Source organism: Schistocerca serialis, chromosome 2 (assembly GCF_023864345.2).
Source record: "Schistocerca serialis cubense isolate TAMUIC-IGC-003099 chromosome 2, iqSchSeri2.2, whole genome shotgun sequence".
In the NCBI taxonomy this organism is placed as follows: Eukaryota; Metazoa; Arthropoda; class Insecta; order Orthoptera; family Acrididae; genus Schistocerca; species Schistocerca serialis.
Genome location: NC_064639.1, coordinates 351,152,947 through 351,177,497, shown reverse-complemented (window position 1 = coordinate 351,177,497; position 24,551 = coordinate 351,152,947). Strand labels below are relative to the sequence as shown.

Below are 24,551 nucleotides of genomic sequence, written 5' to 3'. Positions count from 1 at the left end.
CCATATAATTATATTTCATTTCATCAGGCAGTGTATATGTGATGGTCTGAAACACCAATTTCCTTCTAATATTGACACTATCTTTGTACCAGAAAAATGCAACAACTTACAAAATTGTAATTTGACTTTTTAAAACCTAGATATATAACTGAATGTATATTCCTGTGGAGAACCTCTGTACCGTTTCACAGACTGCCAGGCAAAAGTGTCATATGTTTGTATTTCTTAATCTTTATCTTTTGTGATCTGTCATACAACTTGAAGGTAATGTCACTTCAGAACAAATTAGTGTATTTTTAGTTTTCTATATTTTTTACCCAGTACCTAAAAGAATTGTATTTGTTGCCTGAGATTATGCTGTCTGCTGTAATTTTTTTTATCAGCTACTATGTGTCTTGTGTGCATTTACATTTTGTTTTAACTATAAGATGAATTACGTAAGTAATATGTTGTTTGCTGCATGGTATGTTCGCCAAAGAACAATAATGCAAAAACAAAAACATAGTTTCAACAAGAGCAGATTTGTGATGCTCACTTGAGTGATGCATCCAAGACAACAGTTCCCAATTGCAAATATTTTATATTCAGCGCAACTGCAACTATTGAAAGACATAATGTTAGGAAGAATTGTGCTAACACTTGGTAATATTGTTGTGTATTAAAACACAATTGGTTTTGTGGCATAAAGCTGCATCATCAGATGATAGTTACATGATGAAAAGCAAAGTAGTGTCACCATATTTTGGGGCTATTAAAAGTAATGAAGGCCTGTCTAACATAAACCATTTTGTAACAACTTCTCCTCTTTTTCATCAAATGTAAGGTTTGTTTCTACAAAAAATAGTGTGTTCCTTTGTCTGCTCGACTGGTCTAAGTGTTATACAATCTGCCTCTGATATCACTATGTGAAGGAAGATTTTCCTTTTTTTTAATATACTTTTATTAACTGTGATAACAAATTCCGGATCATAACTGTAATGACATGTTATATACTGTATAATCACACATTCAGTCATTTGAGCTTCACTACTAAGAGGCACTTCACACGTGTGGTTTGACATGGGTTGGAATACTGCAGCGTTATATTTCATGACTGCCTGTGTAACAGCATCTGTCTTAGTTGGCTTTCGGTAAAAATTTTAATCTTAGCAATAGTAACCCAGTCAATATTTTTATTATTGAATGTTTCATTTTGTCATTTCATTGTACAAATATGGTTTACAACAGGACTGAAAGCAACTATTTAGTATTGTGAAGCCTTTTATTCCAGTAAATGAAATACAGTAGATGGTAAGAAATTCTGTAGCTTTGAAAAAGTAACAAGAAAATTATTATTATTATTATTATCAATTTTTTTCCAGTGTGGCAAAGTGCAGTCGAAACTTGGAATTTTGATGTTGCTCAGTACATGGCTGGCCCATTGTTCTCTTGCAGTTAAACAGTTTGTGAGCATTGCCACGAGTATTCCCTACCTCACAGCACAGGTTTGTAAAATATTCTTGACTTTGTTGCTATTTATTGGATCTATTCTAGATTTTAGAATCATGTATATAGTATATCTTATTTGCATACTAACTTCAAACATAAGACAGTTCATAAGATGTGAAGTGCTTGATAGTTTTAAACTGAAATTTCAGAACATTTTAAATTTCTGCACCTTACTTGTTAGAAAACTAGTAAACCCCAGCTGCTGAATTCATACATAATCCTTTATTTATTATAGTTATGTTGGTAGCTCTGAAAGTATTAAAAATTCATATTGTTGTTGTAGGTTGGATCAAATGAACATGATGAAAATGAAGAACTGGTACAGGGGATCTGTGCTTTCTTAATGGGCATATGTGTAGTATTCAATGACGACACTGTCAGCAGCTTTTCCAAGGTGAGTTACAGTGTGTTCACACTTTACTTGTAAATTTATTGTTGTCTCAGTTGTTATTCAGTCAAGTTACATTAATCAGTTAGAACATTGCCTCTGGACTCATGTCCTGGCAAATGATAGTATGTTTCTTACCCCTCTTCTTCTCCACCGAAGCTCTGCATTTGATGTTGATGTCAAGATAATGATAAGCCTCCCCTCCTTTAAACTGTTATGACTATCATCCTACCCATGGTATGGGCATACAGAGGCCTTGTGTTACATACAATATCAAATGCCTCAAACTCGGAAAAACCTTTCTGCTAATTCCTAATGTCTAAAATGGCGGATGTTTCTGATGTACCCATCTTTGACAGAGAACTAACAGTGTGCCTTGGCAGCTGAAAATAGGTGTCACCGAAGCTGTAAGTTCCATTGAGGTTGACATGCAGCTGTAAGCAAGCATTCGAGAAGATGGGTGTCGAAGGCTTTCACACTCAAAGCTTAACTCAGTCATTTTGTGGAAAAACTTAACACTGACATTAAATATTTCGCAAAGCACTAATGTTTTGTATTGTTCTGTTCAGAAAACATAGTTGCAAAAATGGTTTCACTACACCAGCTGCAAGTATGGCCCCATAGTTTCAATAACAGCAGTATTTTTAATTGTAGTGGTCACAAGGCATTGTAATTGCTAGTAGAAATGTGTTCTATGAATGAATAGTCATATTTCATGTTGCGTTCACCAGTGATCATCTTAGGAACCACTTGTCTGTGTAGCACTTGTCCAGTTACATCTATTTCTTACTTGATAGCTCTTTCTGTGTCTATATGCTTGATTATTTGGGTAAGCATGGCTGGAGCTGAACGAGGTGATACAATGGTTATTACACTTGACTTGCAACTAGGATGATAACAGTTTAGGTCCCTGACCAGCCCTCCCTATTCTGTGATTTCCCTAAATCACTTAATGCAAATGCTGGAATGGTTCCTTTTGAAAGGGTATTGCCAATGTCCTTCCCCATCCTTCCCTAATCGAAGCTTGTGCTCAGTCTCCAATGAATGACATCATTGCTTATAGAAGATTAAACTCTGATCTTCTTTCCTTCTTCCTTTAAATAGGACTAGAACTTGTTTTAATTTTTCACATTCTTTTAATTCATTTTTCAGTTTAACTAATGAAGGAATTCCACTCTCTTGTGTATCACTGTGTGCGACTTAATCAGTTGCAACTTTTTTTTTTTAACAAGTGCAGGCCTTTTATTGTTCCTGTTTGTATGTAATAGTCATCACCATTTTTCAACACAAGGGGTTTTTTTTTTTTGCCTGGTCACCTGCCAATTCTTTCACCATATGATGTGTTATTTGTTCCTGAACTTCCCACATCAGGGCTCTCCACTCTCTAATCCTATCATATAAAAAGCTTCAAGCCATTATTTCCATGGTTGTGCCCTACAACTCATTAATCTATCAAATAAGTCATTGAGTAATCATGTTAATGATTCATTTTGACTGATGCTTCTTGTGTGAGAAATCATGAGTAAACACAAACATTCATTCTTACATAAAGTAGTTAGTTGGTAAGTACTCAAAAGATTTTTGTAATCATGGGGACTGTCTAATCTCGTGAGTGTGTGAGAGACCATCTACAGATGTAGATCAAGTATTATTATCACAAATGACAGACACTTTAAAGTAGTGGTAATTGTATTAAAGATATAGCCAGAGGAGGTAATGATTTTTCTGACCAGAGATTTTTTTTCCTATGTCGAAACCATTTCTCATTTCTTTTGAAGTGACTTTTGTTAGCTAAGCTGTGGCTGTTCCCTTAGTTGGCTGTTCCCTTAGTTCATTTCATGACTTATTTTAATTGCTTACTGTAATTATTTTTCATCTATATAAGAAGTCTTATGGTATTCAGACAATAAAATGAGCCAAACTGTGAACTGTTACTAGGTAACCGTGTAAGGAAATTTTTAAAATATTGTTGGTTGTAATTATAAGTGAAGAAAAATTTCCTGACATATCTGCTCTTTGTAAAAACATCCTAATTTTTCAAAGTAGTTTCCTTTTTGGTCAGTACACTGTGTCCAAGGTTTTTCTAGTAAGTAGATTGCATCCCTGAAGCTGGTCCCAGCGGAGGTTCGAGTCCTCCCTCGGGTATGGGTGTGTGTGTTTGTCCTTAAGATAATTTAGGTTGAGTAGTGTGTAAGCTTAGGGACTGATGACCTTAGCAGTTAAGTCCCATAAGTTTTAACACACATTTGAACATTTTTTTGCATCCCTGAAATTTAATTATGGAGTCTCTTCAAAATACTCATTTATGGCTTCCATAAATTTTATTAAATATGGGGTGGTCCAAATATGTTGAATAGAATAAGAGTTCCAACAATTCTCATTTCGGTCATTTAAGTTTTTTCATTATCAAAGTACTTTTGACAGTCTGAATTAAAGCTGATTTGTCTCTTTTACTGTCTAGCCTCTTAGCAAATATTGTGGGCAACCTCCATGGTCTAGTAGTTAATGTTGCTGGCTGCTGAGGCAGAGTTCCTGAGTTTGATTCCTGGTGATCACCTCAAAGTTTTTTTGTGTTGGAAAGATGTAAAATGGGTTCTGCCCAGTCTTTCATTGCCAAATGAGAAGCTTCTTAAGAAAATAAGCAATGAAACTAACATGCAAGCTGCAAATTTGTATTTTACACAAGCAAGTTAATGTATAAAATAACCAGTATTCTTTTTAAAATGTTCCTAAGATTGGTGAGAAATTCATTTTGGCAGTTGCTTTTGGTCAGTATTCAATAAATGTTACACAAACAATTCTTATGCAAAATATTTCTTCAGAGAAGCTTGGAGCATCAGCTATTTCATACATCTTCCACTGTCAATTGTCCAATATCATGTTGTTCACTTTCTCTCTGTTTTTATCTGTGGTTGCATTTTTGGGACTTCTTTCAAATAAATCATATTCAGGAAATAAGAGTATTTCTTAATTGTTGAAAATGAAAGAGTGGACTCTTTATGAACATTGTCTTTGGAAGATATTCTGTTAGTGTCAGACCTTCCAAAATGTAATTTTGTGTTGACATGGTATTTTAGTTCATTTGTTTGATGAACGGAAACCACTTTAAAAAATATTGTAATGAAAACTATTCTGCAGCTCAAGTTATACATATGAGGTGCATTATGCCATAGCATTTAACAAAGACAGACTTCCAAGGATATAGTGTCATCTCTCTGTCAACTTATGAGACAATGCCTACAGATTTAATTATTCAGGGTGTATATCGGGGAGCATTCAACATTTTCTTTCTGTTTCCATTTGTGGGTCACAGAGAGAATTTTTTTTAAAAAACGTTACAATGAAGTGCCATGTGCATTTGCAACATTGGATGTCATAAAACGTTTTGTATGTGGGACATACCTCTATAAACAGTTCAATATCTACTTGCAAAATAAAGTACACTGTCTGATGTAAGTATTTATACGGTGTAGGTAGGTAATGTGAAACACAATACTTGTAAAGCCCAGTTACTATGAACAAGGAAACTTTACTTCATAGTGTTCTACATACATTTGCGGATGGTTGAAGTAGGGATCAACCAATTTTGATATTAACTGGAGTGTTCACAGATATGGGCATAGGGATGTGGAGGAAAGTTATGGAAAACAACTTTTCCATGAGACACATTTTGAGAATTTAGGTTGAACACTTCTTTTTTGTCATTCTTCTATACATTTTGTATAATGTATGTAGCTGGAGATTATTTCTGCAACTGTCAAAAAAACTACAATAATGCCTAATGGGGTCTTTTTCCTTTGTTTCTGCAGCTCATAGTCACAACCATTAGTATTGTATTTTCTATAAATTGGAGTGCAGGAAAGTAGAAACAGTCATAAAAAGCCCTTGCACGCCTGATAGCAGAAATGTTCACAGTGCTGAAAGAAACAAAAGGTGAATATTATTTTTGCAATTATTTTGTTGTTAAACTTGTGTTTGTTAATTTTTGTTTTACGTGAACTGATCTGTTTAGGCATTCGGTAAAGGGGGGATTGTCAATAGCAAGTTGTTTCACTAAGCAAATGTCTTCTTCTGTACACATAAAAAAAGTACTAATTTTTTTTAATATGTGTGGTGTAGCAGCAGTAGTGGAAATTTGTTTGATTTTCAAAGCAGTTGCTAAACTTTATATTAAAAAATTATACACTTCGTTGGTTAATTAACAGTATATCATATTTTTCTGTATTTTTTACTAGGAAAATCTCTGCCAGCTGATTGAGAAACGCATTGGACTTGAAACATTCCTTGATAAGCTAAGTAGCGTCTCCAGACATGAACTCTATAGCAAAGCTGCAAAACATCCACAGTTGCGTCCTAGGCAGCCTAGTGATCTGCTTCTGGATCATGAATTCTGTCGGCTTTTTAAAGCTTTGGAAGGTAAGAATCATATGATTATCCTTTTATTTTAAGGTTGATCTCTCTCTCTCTCTCTCTCTCTCTCTCTCTCTCTCTCTCTCTCCCTCTCCCTCTCCCTCTCCCTCTCCCCCCCTTCCCCCCCCCCCCCAATGCCTGTGCATGGAGGGGGGGGGGGGCAGAGGGAGGGAGTAGCTTAAGAAATCGTGCAGATGGTAAGCAAGTATTTTGCACTGGGAAGCATAGTATAATTCTGTTCATAAACTGTGTACCACAAGCACACAAAACACAATCATAATCATTTTACCCAAGTCCTCTGGCCGTAATGATTATTAAGGCCCACTAAGTAATCTCATACAGGTTTACCTTGTATGCCACAGGTTCTTATCTTCCCCTGTCGCAATTTAGTGTGCACAGTGGTGTCATGGTGCACTCCTTTTTCACAATTCTTAAGGTTCATTAATATACAAACATGAGGTTCATTATTAAAGAACAGAATAGTATAGACATATTATAAAAGCAGAAGCAACCAGAAGAGATGTTGGGGAATATGCAGTGAAGGGAGGGCATAAAACACTGATAACAGCGATCAACCCATGAGACACACATGTTTGGAAGACCTCAGTACGCACCCCTCGCGAGGACTCTAAGGACTTTGTGGTTCTCTGTCGGCTCCGCATTGGCCATATGTGGGTGACACATGGTTACCTCCTCTGTCGCGAGGACACACCTCGGTGTCGCCGTGGCTCATGAATGACAGTCGTCCTTGTCTTGCTGGAGTGCCCACTTTTAGCTGCTCTGCGGCAGACTTTAAACTTCCCAGCACCCTACCTTTGGTGTTAGATGACAATGCCTCAACAGCAGCTGTAGTTTTACATTTTATTCGTGAGGGTGAGCTTTGTCATTTGCTCTAAGTTTTAGCACATGTCCTTTGTTCCTGTGTGTCCGTGGACCCTAGAGCTTTCAGGGTGGAGGTATTAGTGTGTTGCAGAGTGGCTGGCTTTTCCTTTATATCCTCATGGTCAGCCAGCCATGGTAACCTGCTTTTTTGTTTTAACCTCTTCTACCTGTTTCTTGTGTCTTTGTGGTTTTCTTGTTCCTTTTTGTCCATTTAAGTGTTTTTTGCCTTTCAGTCATTGTTGTGGTTGTTTTTTCTTTCATTCTCTTTTGTGTTGTAAGTCTCATTGTCTTATTCTCACCATTGTGGCATTGTTTCCTTCGGACCGATGACCTTGTAGATTGGTCCTTCCCCCCCCCCCCCCCCCCCCCTCTCTTTTAAACCAACCAACCTTGAAAATTGTTTAGAATGTTGTCAAGACATCAATTTTGAAAGTACATTTTAGACACAAGAATTTTAACATTAAATAACTTGAGAACTACTGTTTCAGTTGAGGGAGCATTGTTACCCACGCATTCGTCTTAATTTTGTCTTTATAAGCATGTTCATGGCTTCTCAGTAACTGGCTCTGAAAGCTTGTAAAAGTTAAATTGTTTTGTGTATGTATTCCCCTGCCACTGTTTGTTTAGTAGATTTTTTATCTATCCATTTATATTATACTAATATGAAATGTAATTTATTTTAAATTTGTGTAAATTAAATGAGTTGTTCACACTTAACATGTGAACTAATTTAAGCAGTCTAGTCTGACTGTGCTAATACACACCTTTTATTTTCAGCCACCATGACCATCATGCACAATGAATTGTTTGTTAAACACATTGTGTTTACATTGTACTTCCGCATGCATTATTGATGTCTGAAAAAAATTTCTCTGTTGTAGGTATGGTTGTGAAAGCTGTAACACCGAAACCCAAAAATGATGTTGTCAATGGTGTTTCTGGGCTGACTCTCTCAGAATCCGAAAACAGTGTACTACTTCAGTACAAGGAAGTAATTAGAGAACAAGATCGAAAGCTTAAAGAATTATTAGAGGAAATACAGAAACTCAAAGAGGAAAATAATGCATTACAGGTAGTTCACTTATTTCTAGCATTTGTTGCAGGTTGCTACCTTCTGATGTGTGTTAGTAATAATCCTTAAGAAGGTATTTATTATTAATGTGGTTCTATTTTCATCAGATAGCACCAGATTTGTTGAAAGTTGTATAAAATTCTTTGACCTATTTTGACTGCTATTTCCGACATGTAAAAATCTTTTATGGATGTTGATATACATTTACTGTCACATTCCTACAAAATCTGAGCATCAAAATCAGTGAGTAAAAGGCTGAATGATGGTGAAGGGGAGTAAAAAAAATGTACTTACTTGGCAGCATGCAAATACTATAGCATGCAGTTGCAGTAAAAAGTTGAAGAAAACTCAGGTGACTAAAAGTGTGGTTTATTGTTTTGCAGTTAAGGAGAAAATGACAGGAAGAAAAGATTTTTAATAGGAGGGTAATTCCAAAAGTAAGGTCTCCTATTTTTAATAAGTACATAGACCTGTTTATTTCTAAAATGGCTTACATCAGTTTACAGCTTGAACATTTAGCTATTTTTCAACATAATCACCATTTCAGTTGATGCATTTTTATAAACGCTGTGGCAGTTTTTGTATGCCCATGTCATACCAGCTTGCCACCATGCTATTCAGAAAGTTATGAACCTCTTCTCTCACCTTGTTGTCGGAGCTGAAACTCAAACGGGCAATTCAGAACCAGAGAAGAGGAATGTTGGGCAAGGGCATACACATTCTCCATGACAACGTTTGCCCACACATCACTCAGCAAACTGTTGCTCTCCTGCGACAGTTTCAGTGGAACATAATCACCCACCCACCCTATAGTCCTGACTTGGTGCCCAGTAACTATCACCTGTTCCCTATGTTAAAAGAATGTTTGGTTGTAAAGCAATTCAGCTCCGATGACGAGGTGAAAGAAGAGGTTCATAACTTTCTGAACAACATGGCAGCGAGCTGGTATGACATGGGCATACAAAAACTGGCACAACGTGTACAAAAATGCCTCAACAGAAATGGTGATTATGTCGAAAAATAGCTAAATGTTCAAGCTGTAAACTGATGTAAACTATTGTAGAAATAAACAGGTCTATGTACTTATAAAAAAAATAGGAGACCTTACTTTTGGGATTACCCTCATACAATAGACATTACCTGATCTTTGTTCCTATCTGCTTCATGTGTTCCTCTCTTCATCTTACATCTCATTTAACCTTCTTTTCCTCTTTCTCCAATTGTTTTACAACTGCCAACACATTGTTAATGGTATATTTCCTCTTATCTTCCAAACGGAGCATATATCTGAAAATAAACAAATATAGTAAAACCTTACTAAGATGCTGATTTAGGCTTGCATATATTGTACCTACTAGTGAATCCGGAAGTGCTTCACAATTGCTCAATAAGTAGGGGAATTCGATATACGTCCTGAATTCGCTCTATCTCCTCCACACCCCCTGTGTGCTTATCTCCCCCTCCCCTTCCCCATACCCCTCCCTGTTCCCAAACCCCCTCCCCATACCCCTCCCCTCCTGTCCACATCACCTCTCCATCCCCTCCCCTTCTCTCCCCATACCCCATCCCCTCCCCGTCTCTCCCCATACCCCTTCCCATCCCTGTACCCCTTCCCATCCCTGTACCCCTTCCCATCCCTGTACCCCTTCCCATCCCTGTACCCCTTCCCATCCCTGTACCCCTTCCCATCCCTGTACCCCTTCCCATCCCTGTACCCCTTCCCATCCCTGTACCCCTTCCCATCCCTGTACCCCTTCCCATCCCTGTACCCCTTCCCATCCCTGTACCCCTTCCCATCCCTGTACCCCTTCCCATCCCTGTACCCCTTCCCATCCCTGTACCCCTTCCCATCCCTGTACCCCTTCCCATCCCCCTCCCCCTCACCAGCACCCTCACCCTCACCCTCACACTCCCACTCCCACTCCCACTCCCCATCCCCCTCACCCTTCCCTCCCACTCCCACTCCCCATCCCCCTCACCCTCCCCTCCCACTCCCACTCCCCATCCCCCTCACCCTCCCCTCCCACTCCCACTCCCCATCCCCCTCACCCTCCCCTCCCACTCCCACTCCCCATCCCACTCTGTCTGTGTTTCACGTCCTCCCCCTCTCTTTATTCATATCCTTCTCCCCCCTCTCTCTAGGTCCATTTCACCTCTCCCCCACTCTGTCCTACCCCTCTCTTTGACCTTGAGCCTTATTTATGGTTTCTGCAAACAAAACCTTGAGTGGGAACTGAAGTCACTTAAAATGAATGGCAAATCAGTTGGGATCATTGGTGTATGGGGCATGGGAGAGACATCTCCAGCTGCTGAATATGCGGGGGTAGTAGCTTCAGTGACAGTATTTTGCATAGTTTTAATCTACAAACGGTTAGGATTACAAAATTTCAAATGATTCAAATACCATAGTAGTATTCTAATCATAAGCCAATAAGCCATAAATACAACTTTTGTGTTTCTGTAGAAACAACAGCGAGGGGAAAAAAAAGCAGCACATCATTGTGTATAAAATTTTTCTATGAAATTATATATAAGGAGAAGAATATATCTTGGAAAAATTTGTCTAATGGTTTACATGCCCCTCTATTGCAGTTGTGCATGAAAGAAATTGAAATTGTAAATTTTTGCAGCACAGTATTTTCTTTCTCATAGCCTGTTTTTTTTTTTTTTTTTTTTTTAATATACATTGTTGTTTAAAAAATATATGGCAATCTTATGTCATCTGATTGTTTATTAGTGTATCATGTAAGTGTTTGAAGTGAATCAGTCAAAAGCTTTGCAAGATGTTGCTAATGTTCCCCCTTTCTTCATTCAATGTATATTTATATATTATTTCAATATAATAGAGGGAAACATTCCACGTGGGAAAAATTATATTATATATAAAAACAAAGATGAGGTGACTTACCGAACGAAAACGCTGGCAGGTCGATAGACACACAAACAAACACACAAAATTCTAGCTTTCGCAACCAACGGTTGCCTCATCAGGAAAGAGGGAAGGAGAGGGAAAGATGAAAGGATGTGGGTTTTAAGGGAGAGGGTAAGGAGTCATTCCAATCCCGGGAGCGGAAAGACTTACCTTAGGGGGAAAAAAGGACAGGTATACACTCGCGCGCACACACACACACATATCCATGGATGTTTGTCTTTAAATATGTCTGCTTGTGTCTGTATATGTGTGGATGGATATGTGTGTGTGTGCGCGCGAGTGTATACCTGTCCTTTTTTCCCCCTAAGGTAAGTCTTTCCGCTCCCGGGATTGGAATGACTCCTTACCCTCTCCCTTAAAACCCACATCCTTTCATCTTTCCCTCTCCTTCCCTCTTTCCTGATGAGGCAACCGTTGGTTGCAAAAGCTAGAATTTTGTGTGTATGTTTGTGTTTGTTTGTGTGTCTATCGACCTGGCAGCGCTTTCGTTCGGTAAGTCACCTCGTCTTTGTTTTTATATATAATTTATATATTATTTACATTACAAAATATACAGCCTATATCCATCTTTATGTTTATTAGTGTCTCGTGTAAAAAGATTAACAGTGCTTAACAAAGACTTGTCTTTATACAGTAGCAGAGAATAGATTACACAGGAAAATTCGTAAGTGGCAAGCAACTGTTAGTGTCATAGCTGCAGATCCTGCTATAACTAACATAAATTTGTAGCTACGTAAGGCATTTCATATACTGTGTAAAGAAGTAAACGCAGTATTCTAGTCAAATTTTAATGAACTTATGCTATAAAATAAAACTGTTTTTCCAGAAGCACAGAAATTAATTTTTTTAAAGACTGAGGAAGTGTCTGCTGCTTTAGTCTGCACTGACTTTTCAACTCAGTTTCCTATGTGATTTAAGTGCTTCAACATTTCCACTAAGGACATATCTGCAAATGAGACTAATCACGTCAAATACTCAATATACTCATGAAACAGGCTTTAAACTGCATCCAACTTTGTTCTATGTTCAACACTTACTTTCTGTGATAAAATCTATTTTTTCATCTATGACCAACTTCTAAGGTTTCATAACACCATCAATAAAAATGATGTCTTGAAAGTGGATATTGCCTAGTTTCTCATGGGCTATAAGGCAGTCTTCATCATCAGAATTGTTAGTATCGGAAATTGCCTCTCCTGCCCCAGAGACAAAATTTATCCAATCAGTCCACAACAAGAATTTTTTTCTCACAGTACCATTATCTTTACTCATGGATTTGGCTTCAATGCTGATTTTTTTTGGTAAATAATTCCAGGACTTGGCTTATACCCCTGGAGGCTACCCGTAGATGCCCTCTTCTTAATCCTACTGGCAATTTCTGTATCCTACGCTTGAATTACTGAATGGTGCATAACAACTGACACAGTACAATTTTTGTATTTCTACTGAATTAACATATTTACTAGCTCAGCATAAGTGCCAGACTTCACTTTTTGCAAATGTAATATAGGTGGATGGATAAAAAAGTCTGCTCATGAAGTGGCACCAGGAGAAAAAAAATATAAAAGATTTGGAAATACACAAGCTTTCAGAGGCAATGGCTCCTTTTCCTGGCAGATGAATTGAAGGGAAAAGAAAAGGGATGAAGGAAAAGGACTAGCAAGGTCTATGAAACATGCCAAGGCGGCGGGCATAGACAGTGATTTTTTTGTGTGTGTGTGTGTGTGTGTGTGTGTGTGTGTGTGTGTGTGTGTGTGTGTGTGTGTGTGTGTTTTGTCTACTTGTTAATCAGTCTCTTTGCTGTGTCTGTCTGCGACTCAGCGTCTTCATCATAGTGAGTACCAATCTATCCTTTTCATACAATGTTGTCAGTATTTCCAAACTTTTTGTGTGTGTTTTCTCCTGTTGCCACTTTGTGAGTAGATTTTTTTATCTATACAATTATATTTTACTTTCAAATGTTTATAATTTTTGTTAATATATTAGAGTTCACTTTTTGGAGTTTTGTAGCTTCTCCATATGCAATGTACTAATGTCTGTCTGTTTGCTAACAATGTCTTGCTAAGCTCTAGAGGGCATCCCTGGAGACTTGTCTAATTATTTTTGTTTTCATGAGACATCCACATCATTATTTGCACCTTCTCCACTAAGGAAAATACTGTCCTCTTATTTTGCACATCTAATGTGACATCTCTGAACACTTTAACTGAATAAAAATGAAAACACCATTTCCTCACTACACATTTTGTCTTGGCCGAGCATATGGTTGGAAAACTCAGACTACTAGGAATGTGATAGGCAGTTGGAAGTCAGAGTGTTAGCTAGGATGTACATATTCATTGTCGTGTTATTAACAACAGCCAATACCTATCCCCATACTGCATGATACTTCACGTGTTGACGAACTATGGAAGCCCCTCAAAGCTTTTTAGAATTGCACTGTTGGCTCAGGGTTCATATATCTAAAATGAGAAAGATGTACATTTTATATACACCCTTGTGGAAGATATCATATGACAGGATTCAAAGACAGTTTTAGCAGTTCAAGAGATTTACACAGGAACTTCTTAACAAGCCTTTACTGCTCACAATTCTGTCAGTAACACTTTTTGTTGTACTTCCACATAATTTTGTTAAATAGAACTCCTTCATCCACCTGATCACGTAAACTTAAGATTTTTGCACTTAGGATCACTCTCCTTATGAGAAAATATAAAGCAGTGTAATAATATTTTTCAGTCTTGTACATATGGCAACTATCAAACTGTCAATGTGTGCACAGCTTCAGCCATAAGACAGGTAATAAAGGGCTACTATAAATTGTCAAATCTTAGACATGTCTAGTTAAATGCAGTGCAACTGCAAGTAACAGACAAGGTGGGGAAACAAACAGAAACAGTGCTTTATTTTTCATGACCTCTGGCCAACAGAAGAAGAAATGTTTACAACATGTGTGTTTGTGAGAGTGGATCATGGAAGGTATGAAGCTACATCAGGATGATAAATAATTACCTATTGACACACTTTGATCATGTAATAGAGTAGAAATCAACAACCACAGCTCATGTTGCTTGTGCCAGCAAGTATATCCGTGTAACCCACTATTTGGGCAAGCAATGCTGCCCAATAATTTTGTGCCTAGATTTAAGCTCTTTCAGTATTTTATACCACACTATGCTCCTGTGCCAAAGATTCCATATTGTATTTTGTTTCATGTGATTTACTCATTCTGGATCACATTTCACATGAGATAAGTGTTTACAACTTTCAGTTTCCTGTCTGTAATACTCAGTTTAGACCCTTCATATCATCTGTCTTGCTTAGCTGTGATGTTAGGAATACACTGTGTATTATAAATAGATGTCTTATCTACAAAACCCTGGTCTTTTTGTCATAAATATTACTCATTTCAGAAGTAAATGCATTACAGTCTTACAGTTTTTATTATTATAAAGGAATGCCACTCTGTAACGCCCCCTGAACCTCAGAAGTACATACAGTGTTACTAGTGAGTCTTTGTTGATAATGGTCAGAGAGACCATAAAGAATCTGGCAGATAGTGGTGTCAGTTATTTTTGTGTGGTCTTTATATATCTGGTCAGTTACCATTCTTGAATGTAAAGCTGTTGTAATAGACAAACTGACTCTAGGTGCAAGATATAAGTAGGCTCAAATTTTTGATTGCTCTTATTTTTAAAAGTATGTACTAGCAGGGAATCTGCTTCAAATCTTGTGAAAGCTGCATGCCCCATACTTTGTTAAAACATAAGTATTGATTTAAATTATCTTGTTGGAAATGTCAAACACAATTATATTGGTGCATTTCATGTAGTGTAAAGCTGTTCTCATTGCATTAATAACATGCAAACCATTGTTGTGAGTGACATTGGTTGAACTACCACAGATCTGTAGTCCTTCACTGCCATATGAGAACCTTTGAGCACTTGTTTTACTATTACTGTACTATACTTTGAACATAATTATCTACTATCACCCAACAAAATTTACTTTGTCTTTTATGCTATATTTAGACAATATTATAGTTGGAATCAACCCACAGTTTATATAGTTAATTCGTGAACATTATTCTGGCCTTAAGTTTGAGAGTTTACAAATTCAGTTCTTCATTGCTAGGCACTACTTATGAAAAATTTGTAGGTGTAGATGATATCCTGCTTACGCTAAGTTTTGTTTTGTCGGCAGCATTTCCCTGTGTGGTGGTTTTTCTAAGGTTATCATTAGGCCATGTATTCACAACTTTTCCTTTTATAGCATTTGCTTTTAATATATTTCGTGGCATTTACTGTATCATGTGCTCCTAATAAAGTCCCAACAAAATATACATTGGAGAAGCCTGTACACTCTTTACAAACACCACCAACTAACAAGCGCTGTCAGTCCTTCAGAAAGATTCAAAACTTTCTGGTGAAACCATACCAGGATTATTTGCAGAAGATCTCATAAGATAGTAGTGTGTTTACTTTAGGACTAAGCTAGTACAAGGTTAGCTCTTAGTAACTGAAGCAAATCGCACACAACCCCGGAGGCTGGATTGAATATCACATTGTTTCCTTGGTATGGTTCTGTTGGAGATGTTCTGTGCTTTTGTTCTTGGCTTATTATTAGTGGCACCACCAGATTAAAGTTGAGTCAAAGGCACAAAACAAGTGGGCTCTTTCATATCAAAGACTGCTGTCAGTGATGAAAGTCCTTTTGAATGTGATAAATAAAATTGTAATCCACCTGTGGCTGAGACTAGAAAATTGTTGTCTTGTATTTGGACAAAACAAGCTACATTATAAGATCTGCCTGTGTATTTCCTGGCATTTAATTAATGCCCCCTTTAGTAGATAATCAAATCCACAACTCCCCTAAATACACTTCTTTTAATTGCAGTCATTAGTCCAGAGTGATTTTGGACTTTATTCTAAAACTTTGTAAATATACTATTTTATTACTTGGGCCTGTGTGTTGCATTCTATTAGCCGCTAGTTACAAACACCAGTTTCATTCTGAGAACTTTTTTTTAAATGAAAGTGCCCATCAGCATAGACCTCAGTTCATGGGTGATATGCTAAACCAGCAAGTGATTTATTCATACCATTACATACAATTTTCAAATCGTTTGATGTGTGGTAGAGGATCCAGGTCAAGAGTTACAATGAAACATTTTTTATAAGAATAGTAGAGAAGTTTTTCATGATTCTATATGCAGTAATGTGTTACAGCTACACAATACTCAGGTTTCGCTACTTGAGGATCTTGAAAAAGTCTCTTGAAATATCATCAGTAATCTCGTGGAAACCATGCCACGTATGTTGAAAGCACCATTGGTCACCTATAGTGGGCATCCTCCTCATTAGCAGATGGTAATTTCAACTGCTTCGTCTCCTGCTGAGATATTCTGTTTTATGGTGTGTTGATTCATTTTAATTGCAATGCACTGGTCTTTATCTGAATGTATGTTCTCCTGTCCGTGATATCAGAAGGAATAGCAGAGATGTCTCTTCAAACAGAATTAGGTAGGTGGTCTGATCTAGGTCTTCTGGTAATTTTTTAAATGACTATAATCAGATTTTCTTTTCAGGACCATTCTGCTGTTAATAGAGTTTATTTTGTAGACAGTAATATTTTTCAAAACTTCATAAGTATTCCTATGTTTGCAATGCGTTAGATTTATTCAAATGCAAAGACATTTTTTGTGTTTTCACAGCCTTCAACATCTTTTGAAATTGTGTTTGAATGTTGATAGGTGCAGTATGATGAACTGCAATCCAGCACGTCTGTGTTAAGGGATGAAAATATGCTGTTGCGAGCACAGACAACCACTGGGATGGGAGAAGGTGCAGATTTGGCTAGACGACTGGCGGAAGCTTGTAGCACTGCAGAAAGGTGGAAGGCAGAAAGCGACCGCAAGGATTCAATTATTCAGACATTGGTGAGTTAATCAACTTGTTGTGTCTCATATTTGTATTTTAAGCAATTTGACATGGATGTCAGCTATTGGTGAAGTGGTTGACAGTTGTAGAGGTATATGTTGATTTACTTGAATCTTGCAACCTCCTACAAACAGTATACTTTCCAACTAGAGTTCTGGAAACTGTAGAACAAACATACAAGGGGCATTCCAAATTGATTTACACTTTTATTGTCACTCACTAAGGGCCTTGGTCTGGGCACAAACATGCTCCACTGATGTGGTATCTTCTGTAGGCCCTCCTCAAACCACTTTTTGGGAGCCAGCCACACCCACCGCAGGACAGATGCTCACATTTCTTGGATCACTGCGAAATGATGTCCATACAGAGGTTTCTTTGTAGCCCTGAATAGGTGGTAGTCAAAGGGGCTAAGTTAGGAGGATACAGTAGGTGTAGGAGTACCTGGAACCCCATGTCAGCAATGGCAGTCATAGTTTTCCAATTCTTATGGGAACAAGCGTTGTTGTATTCCAAGATATTTCACCCATTTTTCTGGTCGTTTCTACTGTAGTGAGTGGCATAACCTATGAAGAGTCTCCACTTACACCATGCTGTTAATAGGGGTCACTGGTTCCAGCCAGTCAATTGCAATAATCCATCCATGCCCCAGAAGACTGTGGCCGTGTTTTTTTTCACTGAAGGCACTGTACAGAATGGGGTGCTTACCTTACGCTCCCCCTGCATTTATTGGGCTTCGGTCTCCAGCTCAAGGGAGTGGAGTAAAGTCTTGCCAGTCATACATTTGGGCATGAAACTGTCTTGATCCTGATTGTGGTGATGAAAGAGATCACTACCTATGTCCTTGTGCTGTTGTGTTTGTCTGAATTCAGGGATTTGGGAACCCACCTGGCAGACACCTTCCTGAGCTTAAAATGTTTGTGTACTATGCAGTGCAGAGAGCTTCTGGCAAGTCCAGTTCTGTGAATGTGATGTACCTATTCTCTTGAATATGATTTTCCACTTCCACTGGTCTTACCACAGTCACTTTCCTTCTAGAAATGGTTACTTTCTTCATTGACCTGTGGCCACTTTTCCAGCCATCTACCCAGTTGTACATGGTTATTCATGATTGTTTGTACTCTCCACACACAACCATCAAACACCTGTGAATATCCTCAATATTTACACCCTCCTTCCACAGAACCCATGTTGTCCCAGCAGTGTCCTTTTGTGATCACTTGTCATGTTGTCTGCTTGCATAAGGACAGAAGTTGGGGAAAATGGGCTGTACTGTGCAGGAGTGTTATGCCACCTACAAATATATCAAAAGTACTACACACTTGGAACTGTAATGGTGCATCAGATGGTGTAGATTGAATGATGGGAATAAATAAAGCGTAAATCAATAAGGAACACCCCTTGTAGACAATATGTAGATTGTTCTCTACTTGAAGGGCACAGTGTGAGAAAAATTAGTAATGGCCTGTCAGATCACGATGCACATATAGTAAGAGTGAAAGGAATCAAGGTTGTGTGATATCTCAAAGTAATGAACAAAAATTTAGAGATTTGCATCCACTTGCAATGCAGACACTTTAAGCTAATCTTGAAGGCCAGACTTGGCAAGAAGTCTACAGTTCAGACAAGTCGAACAACAAGTATAATGTGTTTCTTCAAACCTTTAGCACTTTCTTTGATAGCTATTTCCCATTAACAACTTGCAGGCAATTATGCAGTACTAATAAGCAACCAATTCGGATAACTGATGCCATTAGAATATCATGTAGGAGGAAATGGGAGTTGTATCATAAGGTGAAGGACAATTAGAGCCCACTAACCGAATTTCACTACAGATGCAATCGCCAAGTAAGAAGTAGTACAAGTCAAGTTTTAGTTATCGAAAATTAAATTATTGGCCGGTTCTGGTGCCTTGCAGTTGACCGAGGACCTTAAGATGTTGCATGAAGCGAGGTCTGGCAGCCACATTACATGAGAAAATCCAAAAAGTGTTAATATGTAGTAAAAACCTAAGAAAACCTCCCGTTTTCGTCATTTGCTTTCGTAATGACGTAATGCCAGATCGTCACATTGGTCGCTTTTCTCTCTGAAACGTTTACATTTATAATCTGGAAATTTATGTCATGTGCTGAGGTATCCAGTGGCACCACTAGCAACAAAATAGAAGCTTCTAAGCTCAAAATGTTATACCCGCTCATGTGTGAGAATGAAGCCGTAAGTGATCCACCAGAGTTGTGCAATATTTAATAAGCATTATAATTACCTCGCACACACAGATAAAACGACTACTAGTATAGACTCGTAAAATGGCCATCTTCAGATCACATAAAGGAAAGCATTATCTACAGCAACAACTGAAGCAAGTCACAGTCATGTTTAAAATTTCAAACTCAAAAAATTGTGGTTACAGTATACAAGATGCATTACCAAATACTTGCCCCACAAACACTGTATAAGTGGAAAGTGCTATTGATGTTCAGCTTTCACAGAATGAATTGGTAGTCAGGGAGTCATATTGTTAGCCAGTCAACAGATTGTAATAATACTTAAAAAGTGTAGAATGAGATTTTCACTCTGCGGCGGAGTGTGCGCTGATATGAAACTTCCTGGCAGATTAAAACTGTGTGCCGGACCGAGACTCGAGCTCGGGACCTTTGCCTTTCGCAGGCAAGTGCTCTACCAACCGTGCTATCAAAGCACGACTCACGCCTTGTCCTCACAGCTTTACTTCTGACAGTACCTCGTCTCCTACCTTCCAAACTTTACAGAAGCTCTCCTGCGAACCTTGCAGAACTAGCACTCCTGAAAGAAAGGATATTGCGGAGACATGGCTTAGCCACAGCCTGGGGGGTGTTTCCAGAATGTCCGTAGGAGAGCTTCTGTAAAGTTTGGAAGGTAGGAGACGAGGTACTGGCAGAAGTAAAGCTGTGAGGACGGGGCGTGAGTCGTGCTTTAGTAGCTCAGTTGGTAGAGCACTTGCCTGCGAAAGGCAAAGGTCCCGAGTTCGAGTCTCGGTCCGGCACACAGTTTTAATCTGCCAGGAAGTTTCACTTAAAAAGTGTATTTTTTGTGCAAACATACTGTACACTTTTTCAAATGGATCAATGACTATCAACATCAACATTAACATTAAAAAACTAGGGGATTTGAATGTCGTGGTGTTTGTTGCTGGATTCTAGCATAAGTCATTTCTGAGATATTGCATTTGGTAAAGTTCCCACACCAACACTTGTACAACACCTATGGTAGCACACACTGAAGAAAAACACAGTTGATCAACACAGGGTGGGTTCAAAATGACCACAGGCAGTGGCAATACTCGCTTCCAGTATGGAAAACTGTTGCTCATCTGTTAGCATTTCAGTGGAGATGTCCCATCAGGCTGCAGTAATACATCATTGCATATCATTGGCTATAGTTTGGGTGTAGTTGGTATGTCCTTGTAGACAGCATCTTTCAGCTTTCTCAATAAAAAAAAAAATCTGAGGAGCAGGCCAGCCAAGGTACAGGTCCTCTCTGTCCAGTCCAACAAGCTGGAAAAAAATTTGTGAAGGCATGCTGTAGTACTTCATACACTATGGGCTGGATAGCTACCATGTTGGTGCCACAGATGAGCTTAAAGTTCACTATCCCACACAAGTTTGTACTCCATGGACACTAACACTCCACCTGGTGAGGCCAACGTGGATTGTCAGCGTACTAGTAGCGCATGTTTTGGCAGTCCCTGGCAATGATTGGTAACTGTGGCTTCATCACTAAATGAGGTGCATGATACATCTGGAGTAACCTGCGTTAATGCCCATGTACAGAAGTTGACACAATTCTCATAATCATTTTCATGCAGCACTTGGTGGAGATAGATGTGATGCGGATGGGACTTCCGTTGATAGAAAATACATAGGCTGACTCCTGACTTCCTCATGCAATTGCTTGGGAACTAAAGTGTGGATCAGCTGCAACAGCAGCAGCAACAACACCGTTCCCCTGTTGTCGCTTGTTTCCTTCTGTTACATTGTCCAAGTCCTACACTACCACTTTTGCGTTACTAGTTGAAGATGCTGATAAATACTTGCCAAGATAGTTTATGTTTGTTGGGATATCTTGTCGCATACACTGTACAAGAACGAACTTTATTCTTCTTACACTGCTTGGACTACCACACACTAATTGACTTGCACGTTGAGTGGCACAAACAAGTGTTGGTACGGAAGGTTTTCGAATACGATATCTCGTAAATGACTCTCACTAGAATCGTGCAACAAACACTACAGACATTCTAATTTACCCTAATTTGTTTGTTAGTGTCAACAGGCATGTTTCCATTTAAACTAATGTATATTTACTCAAAAAATACACTTTTTAAGCATTATTACAATCTGTTTATTGGGTAAAAATATGAACTGACTACCAATCTGTTCTGTCAGAACTGCACTTCAATAGAACTTTCCATTTCTCCAATATTTGTAGTGTAAGATTTAGGTGATTCACAATTTTTTGCACATTAGAAATGCTAGGCACCATTTCATTGGTGTTTATTACAGATATTCTAACATTTTTGACAGCAATTTAAAGCATGAAGGAACTTACAAACTTCCCACTTCTTTTATACAAGGTGACTTACTTGAGATTCTCATCTGATCTTCTTTGCTGGCTAGCTGGCAACTGGAAAACTCTCTTGACCTGGTCTCCATAGAATGATGCTAGATACAGGAATATTTAAGCCTTTCTCTCTACTTACGAAATAAGTAGATACGTGAACTTTACTTTTCGTCAACCAGCGGTATATTTGAACTCCATACAGAATGAAATTCTCACTTTCGAAATACATATATGACTTCGAGTAAGTCACTCGCTCCATCCAACGTCAGAAACAAATTTAAGTACATTTATAAAAGAGTGACTTAATAACCATGACTCTACTTCACATAAATCATAACACGGGTCTTGCCTTTAACAAGGCTGGATTACGAGTTTTTAAGATTACTTTTTCAACTGTTCTTCGTTCACATAAGAACAGTCAATGACACAATAGGCACAGAGCTGCATAAAAACTGTATAGTTCTTCCTCTAAAACATCTATGGATTGCCCAACAAGTACTTGTCGGTGCTGTTCGGCCACCGCGTCTACTTTCTTCCTGCAACTGATTTTAAACCTGCACACACAAACATGTGATACGCAATAGGTAGGATTTTACCATCCCACAATCGTATCTAGAATATCATGTGTTCGAGATAGTAGAAGGCTGAGTGATTATAGAATTTACATATCCCCCTCCCCCCTCAGATCGAACACACAATATTTTATACATAATCATTACGCAAGTAATATCATTCATAATAACATTTCATATCTTAATATACATGCTTTTTACATAGGTTTATATACGTATCTCTCCTTTCTACAACAACAGTCTTTCTCTTATTGTTTCTCTATTCTTTTCTTATTTTACTTTAACATTAAGACATGAGCATTCGCTCAAAGTTTTTGTCAGCTTTTGTAATATTTAGGAATCGTTAAGACTTTCTCTCTTTTCTGTATTTTCTTTTTCAATCGAAAACTTCAGGTGTTTATTACGCATGAGTAATCTATTTTCCATTCTTATCTTTTTGTACTACCTTTTACCTAGTATGTAATATTTTAATTATTTATAGGAATCTGCGTGAAATAAGTGTTCTTTTGACACTCATTTGTTTCTACAAAACATAATATGCTAGTCATTGATGGAATTTATACTTTGCAGAATAATACCTACAAAATTTGTGACTTTTGTCATGATACTGTACCTTGCTTGTGGGTTGACTCTATGAGAGCACTTCCTCTTTTCATTCTGGTAGGTACACCCCTTATAAAACATCCCTATTTCTTAGGCCACAGATCAGCCTATCTCCACGTAAGTATGTCTGCCCGTTATACTTACTGAATGCATGGTACGCCCCCCCTTATCCTTTCTGAGTGGGCCTCACGGTTCATTACCCTAGTATACATTTCTATGTATAACATAATTAAGTATTTTCTGGGAAGTATTTAAATCTATCTTAGGCTTCACATTTATTCTTTAATACATCACTTACTCCCTAGAATCCTCCTTTACTAATCAACCTCTATACTTTCAATAGATACTATGTCAACATATATTATTCATGTCCCACTATCCTTCAAATTCATTAGAGCATTTATTATACTGACATTTCGTATTGATCAGCATGATCAACGTTCTCTCCTGCTTCCGTTTTCTCTCTCTGCTCGTGCCTCTTTCTTAGTTTATAAACACCTTTTCTTATGCATATTCGATGTAGAACCGTCATAGCTTCCTGTATTTGTGTGCATATTTCTAGATGTACCCAAATTTTCCCCTACAACACTTGGTGGTTCTCACATCGTGACAGGCTTTCTAGTGTGTAATTGTGTGTTCATGTCTTATCTACAATACCTACCCCTTTCAAAATTTATACAAACCCTCTCATCTACATCACATCTTATAAAGGGTATAAAGTACTCAATACAAAGTAGATAATCTGTACACTGTGGTATCACAGTTGTTTAACTAGTCATATCATATTATATTATCCATAAATATAATAGTCTATTCAGTTTATTTCGTCTAGATATCACTTTATTTCTGTGATTCTTTCAAGTTGTTCTCCATTTTACGGTCACATCCGGTTTTTTAAGCAATAAGATTATAGGATAGTTTTAGATTTAAAAGGAATTCAGTGCAAGAAAACTGTTTTGGAAGAAAAACCGAGAACAACTCGGGATCCGACAGCCGTCACTCCGCCCGTTAACTCAGAATGTTAACATCCTTGGGGGATACATGACTCCGCCTGGGTTCCATGGATCTGAAATTAACTTTTCTTGTGCACTGGCAGACCAGTCTTTCTCTTTAAATTTCTTTTGAAAGTCTTCCCAAGATGAAACATTCTCAATATTTACTGTACCCTATTTTGAGGCTTCCCCTAGAAGGTACACCACAGCAAATTCGATCTTCTTAGAATCTTCCCAATATTTTGGTAATGCTTGGTTAAATCTACTTAAGAAATGGGTCGGATGAACATCTCTGTCCAGCTTAAATTTAGGGAATTGTCTAGATAACCCTGAATTAGCTCCCCATTGTAAATCAGTCACAGCTTCGCTAGTTAATACCACATTAGGTGAAGTTACCCTTCCTGGTATCATTAAGTTCAGAAGAAGGAATAGGTGACACATTCCCAGATGTTATTCTCTCGTTAACTTTTCGATCTATAATTTCTTCAAATTGTTCCTCGAAACTACTTACATTTATGATATCAGAGTTTGTTACTTTCTCTTTGAAATTTCTTTCTACATTATCTGCTCGTGTACTGACACCTGTAATCTGCGATTGAATATCAGTGTTAATTCATTATTCTTATCTACACTCTCTTTCAAAGTATTCAATCCCTGCTTTACAGCATTAAACTTAA

At 37.9% G+C, this 24,551-nt stretch overlaps 1 protein-coding gene across 2 annotated transcripts in view; it reads left to right on the top strand.

The window, feature by feature from the left end:
* LOC126457161 (general vesicular transport factor p115) overlaps window positions 1-24,551 on the top strand; it is a 202,666-nt gene that overhangs the window by 116,696 nt on the left and 61,419 nt on the right. For both annotated transcript variants that reach the window (XM_050093244.1, XM_050093243.1), the window contains exons 10-14: window positions 1,362-1,484; window positions 1,772-1,882; window positions 6,112-6,292; window positions 8,050-8,240; window positions 16,925-17,110. In XM_050093244.1, the coding sequence (XP_049949201.1) occupies window positions 1,362-1,484; window positions 1,772-1,882; window positions 6,112-6,292; window positions 8,050-8,240; window positions 16,925-17,110 (792 nt within the window). The remainder of the gene's footprint in view (window positions 1-1,361; window positions 1,485-1,771; window positions 1,883-6,111; window positions 6,293-8,049; window positions 8,241-16,924; window positions 17,111-24,551) is intronic.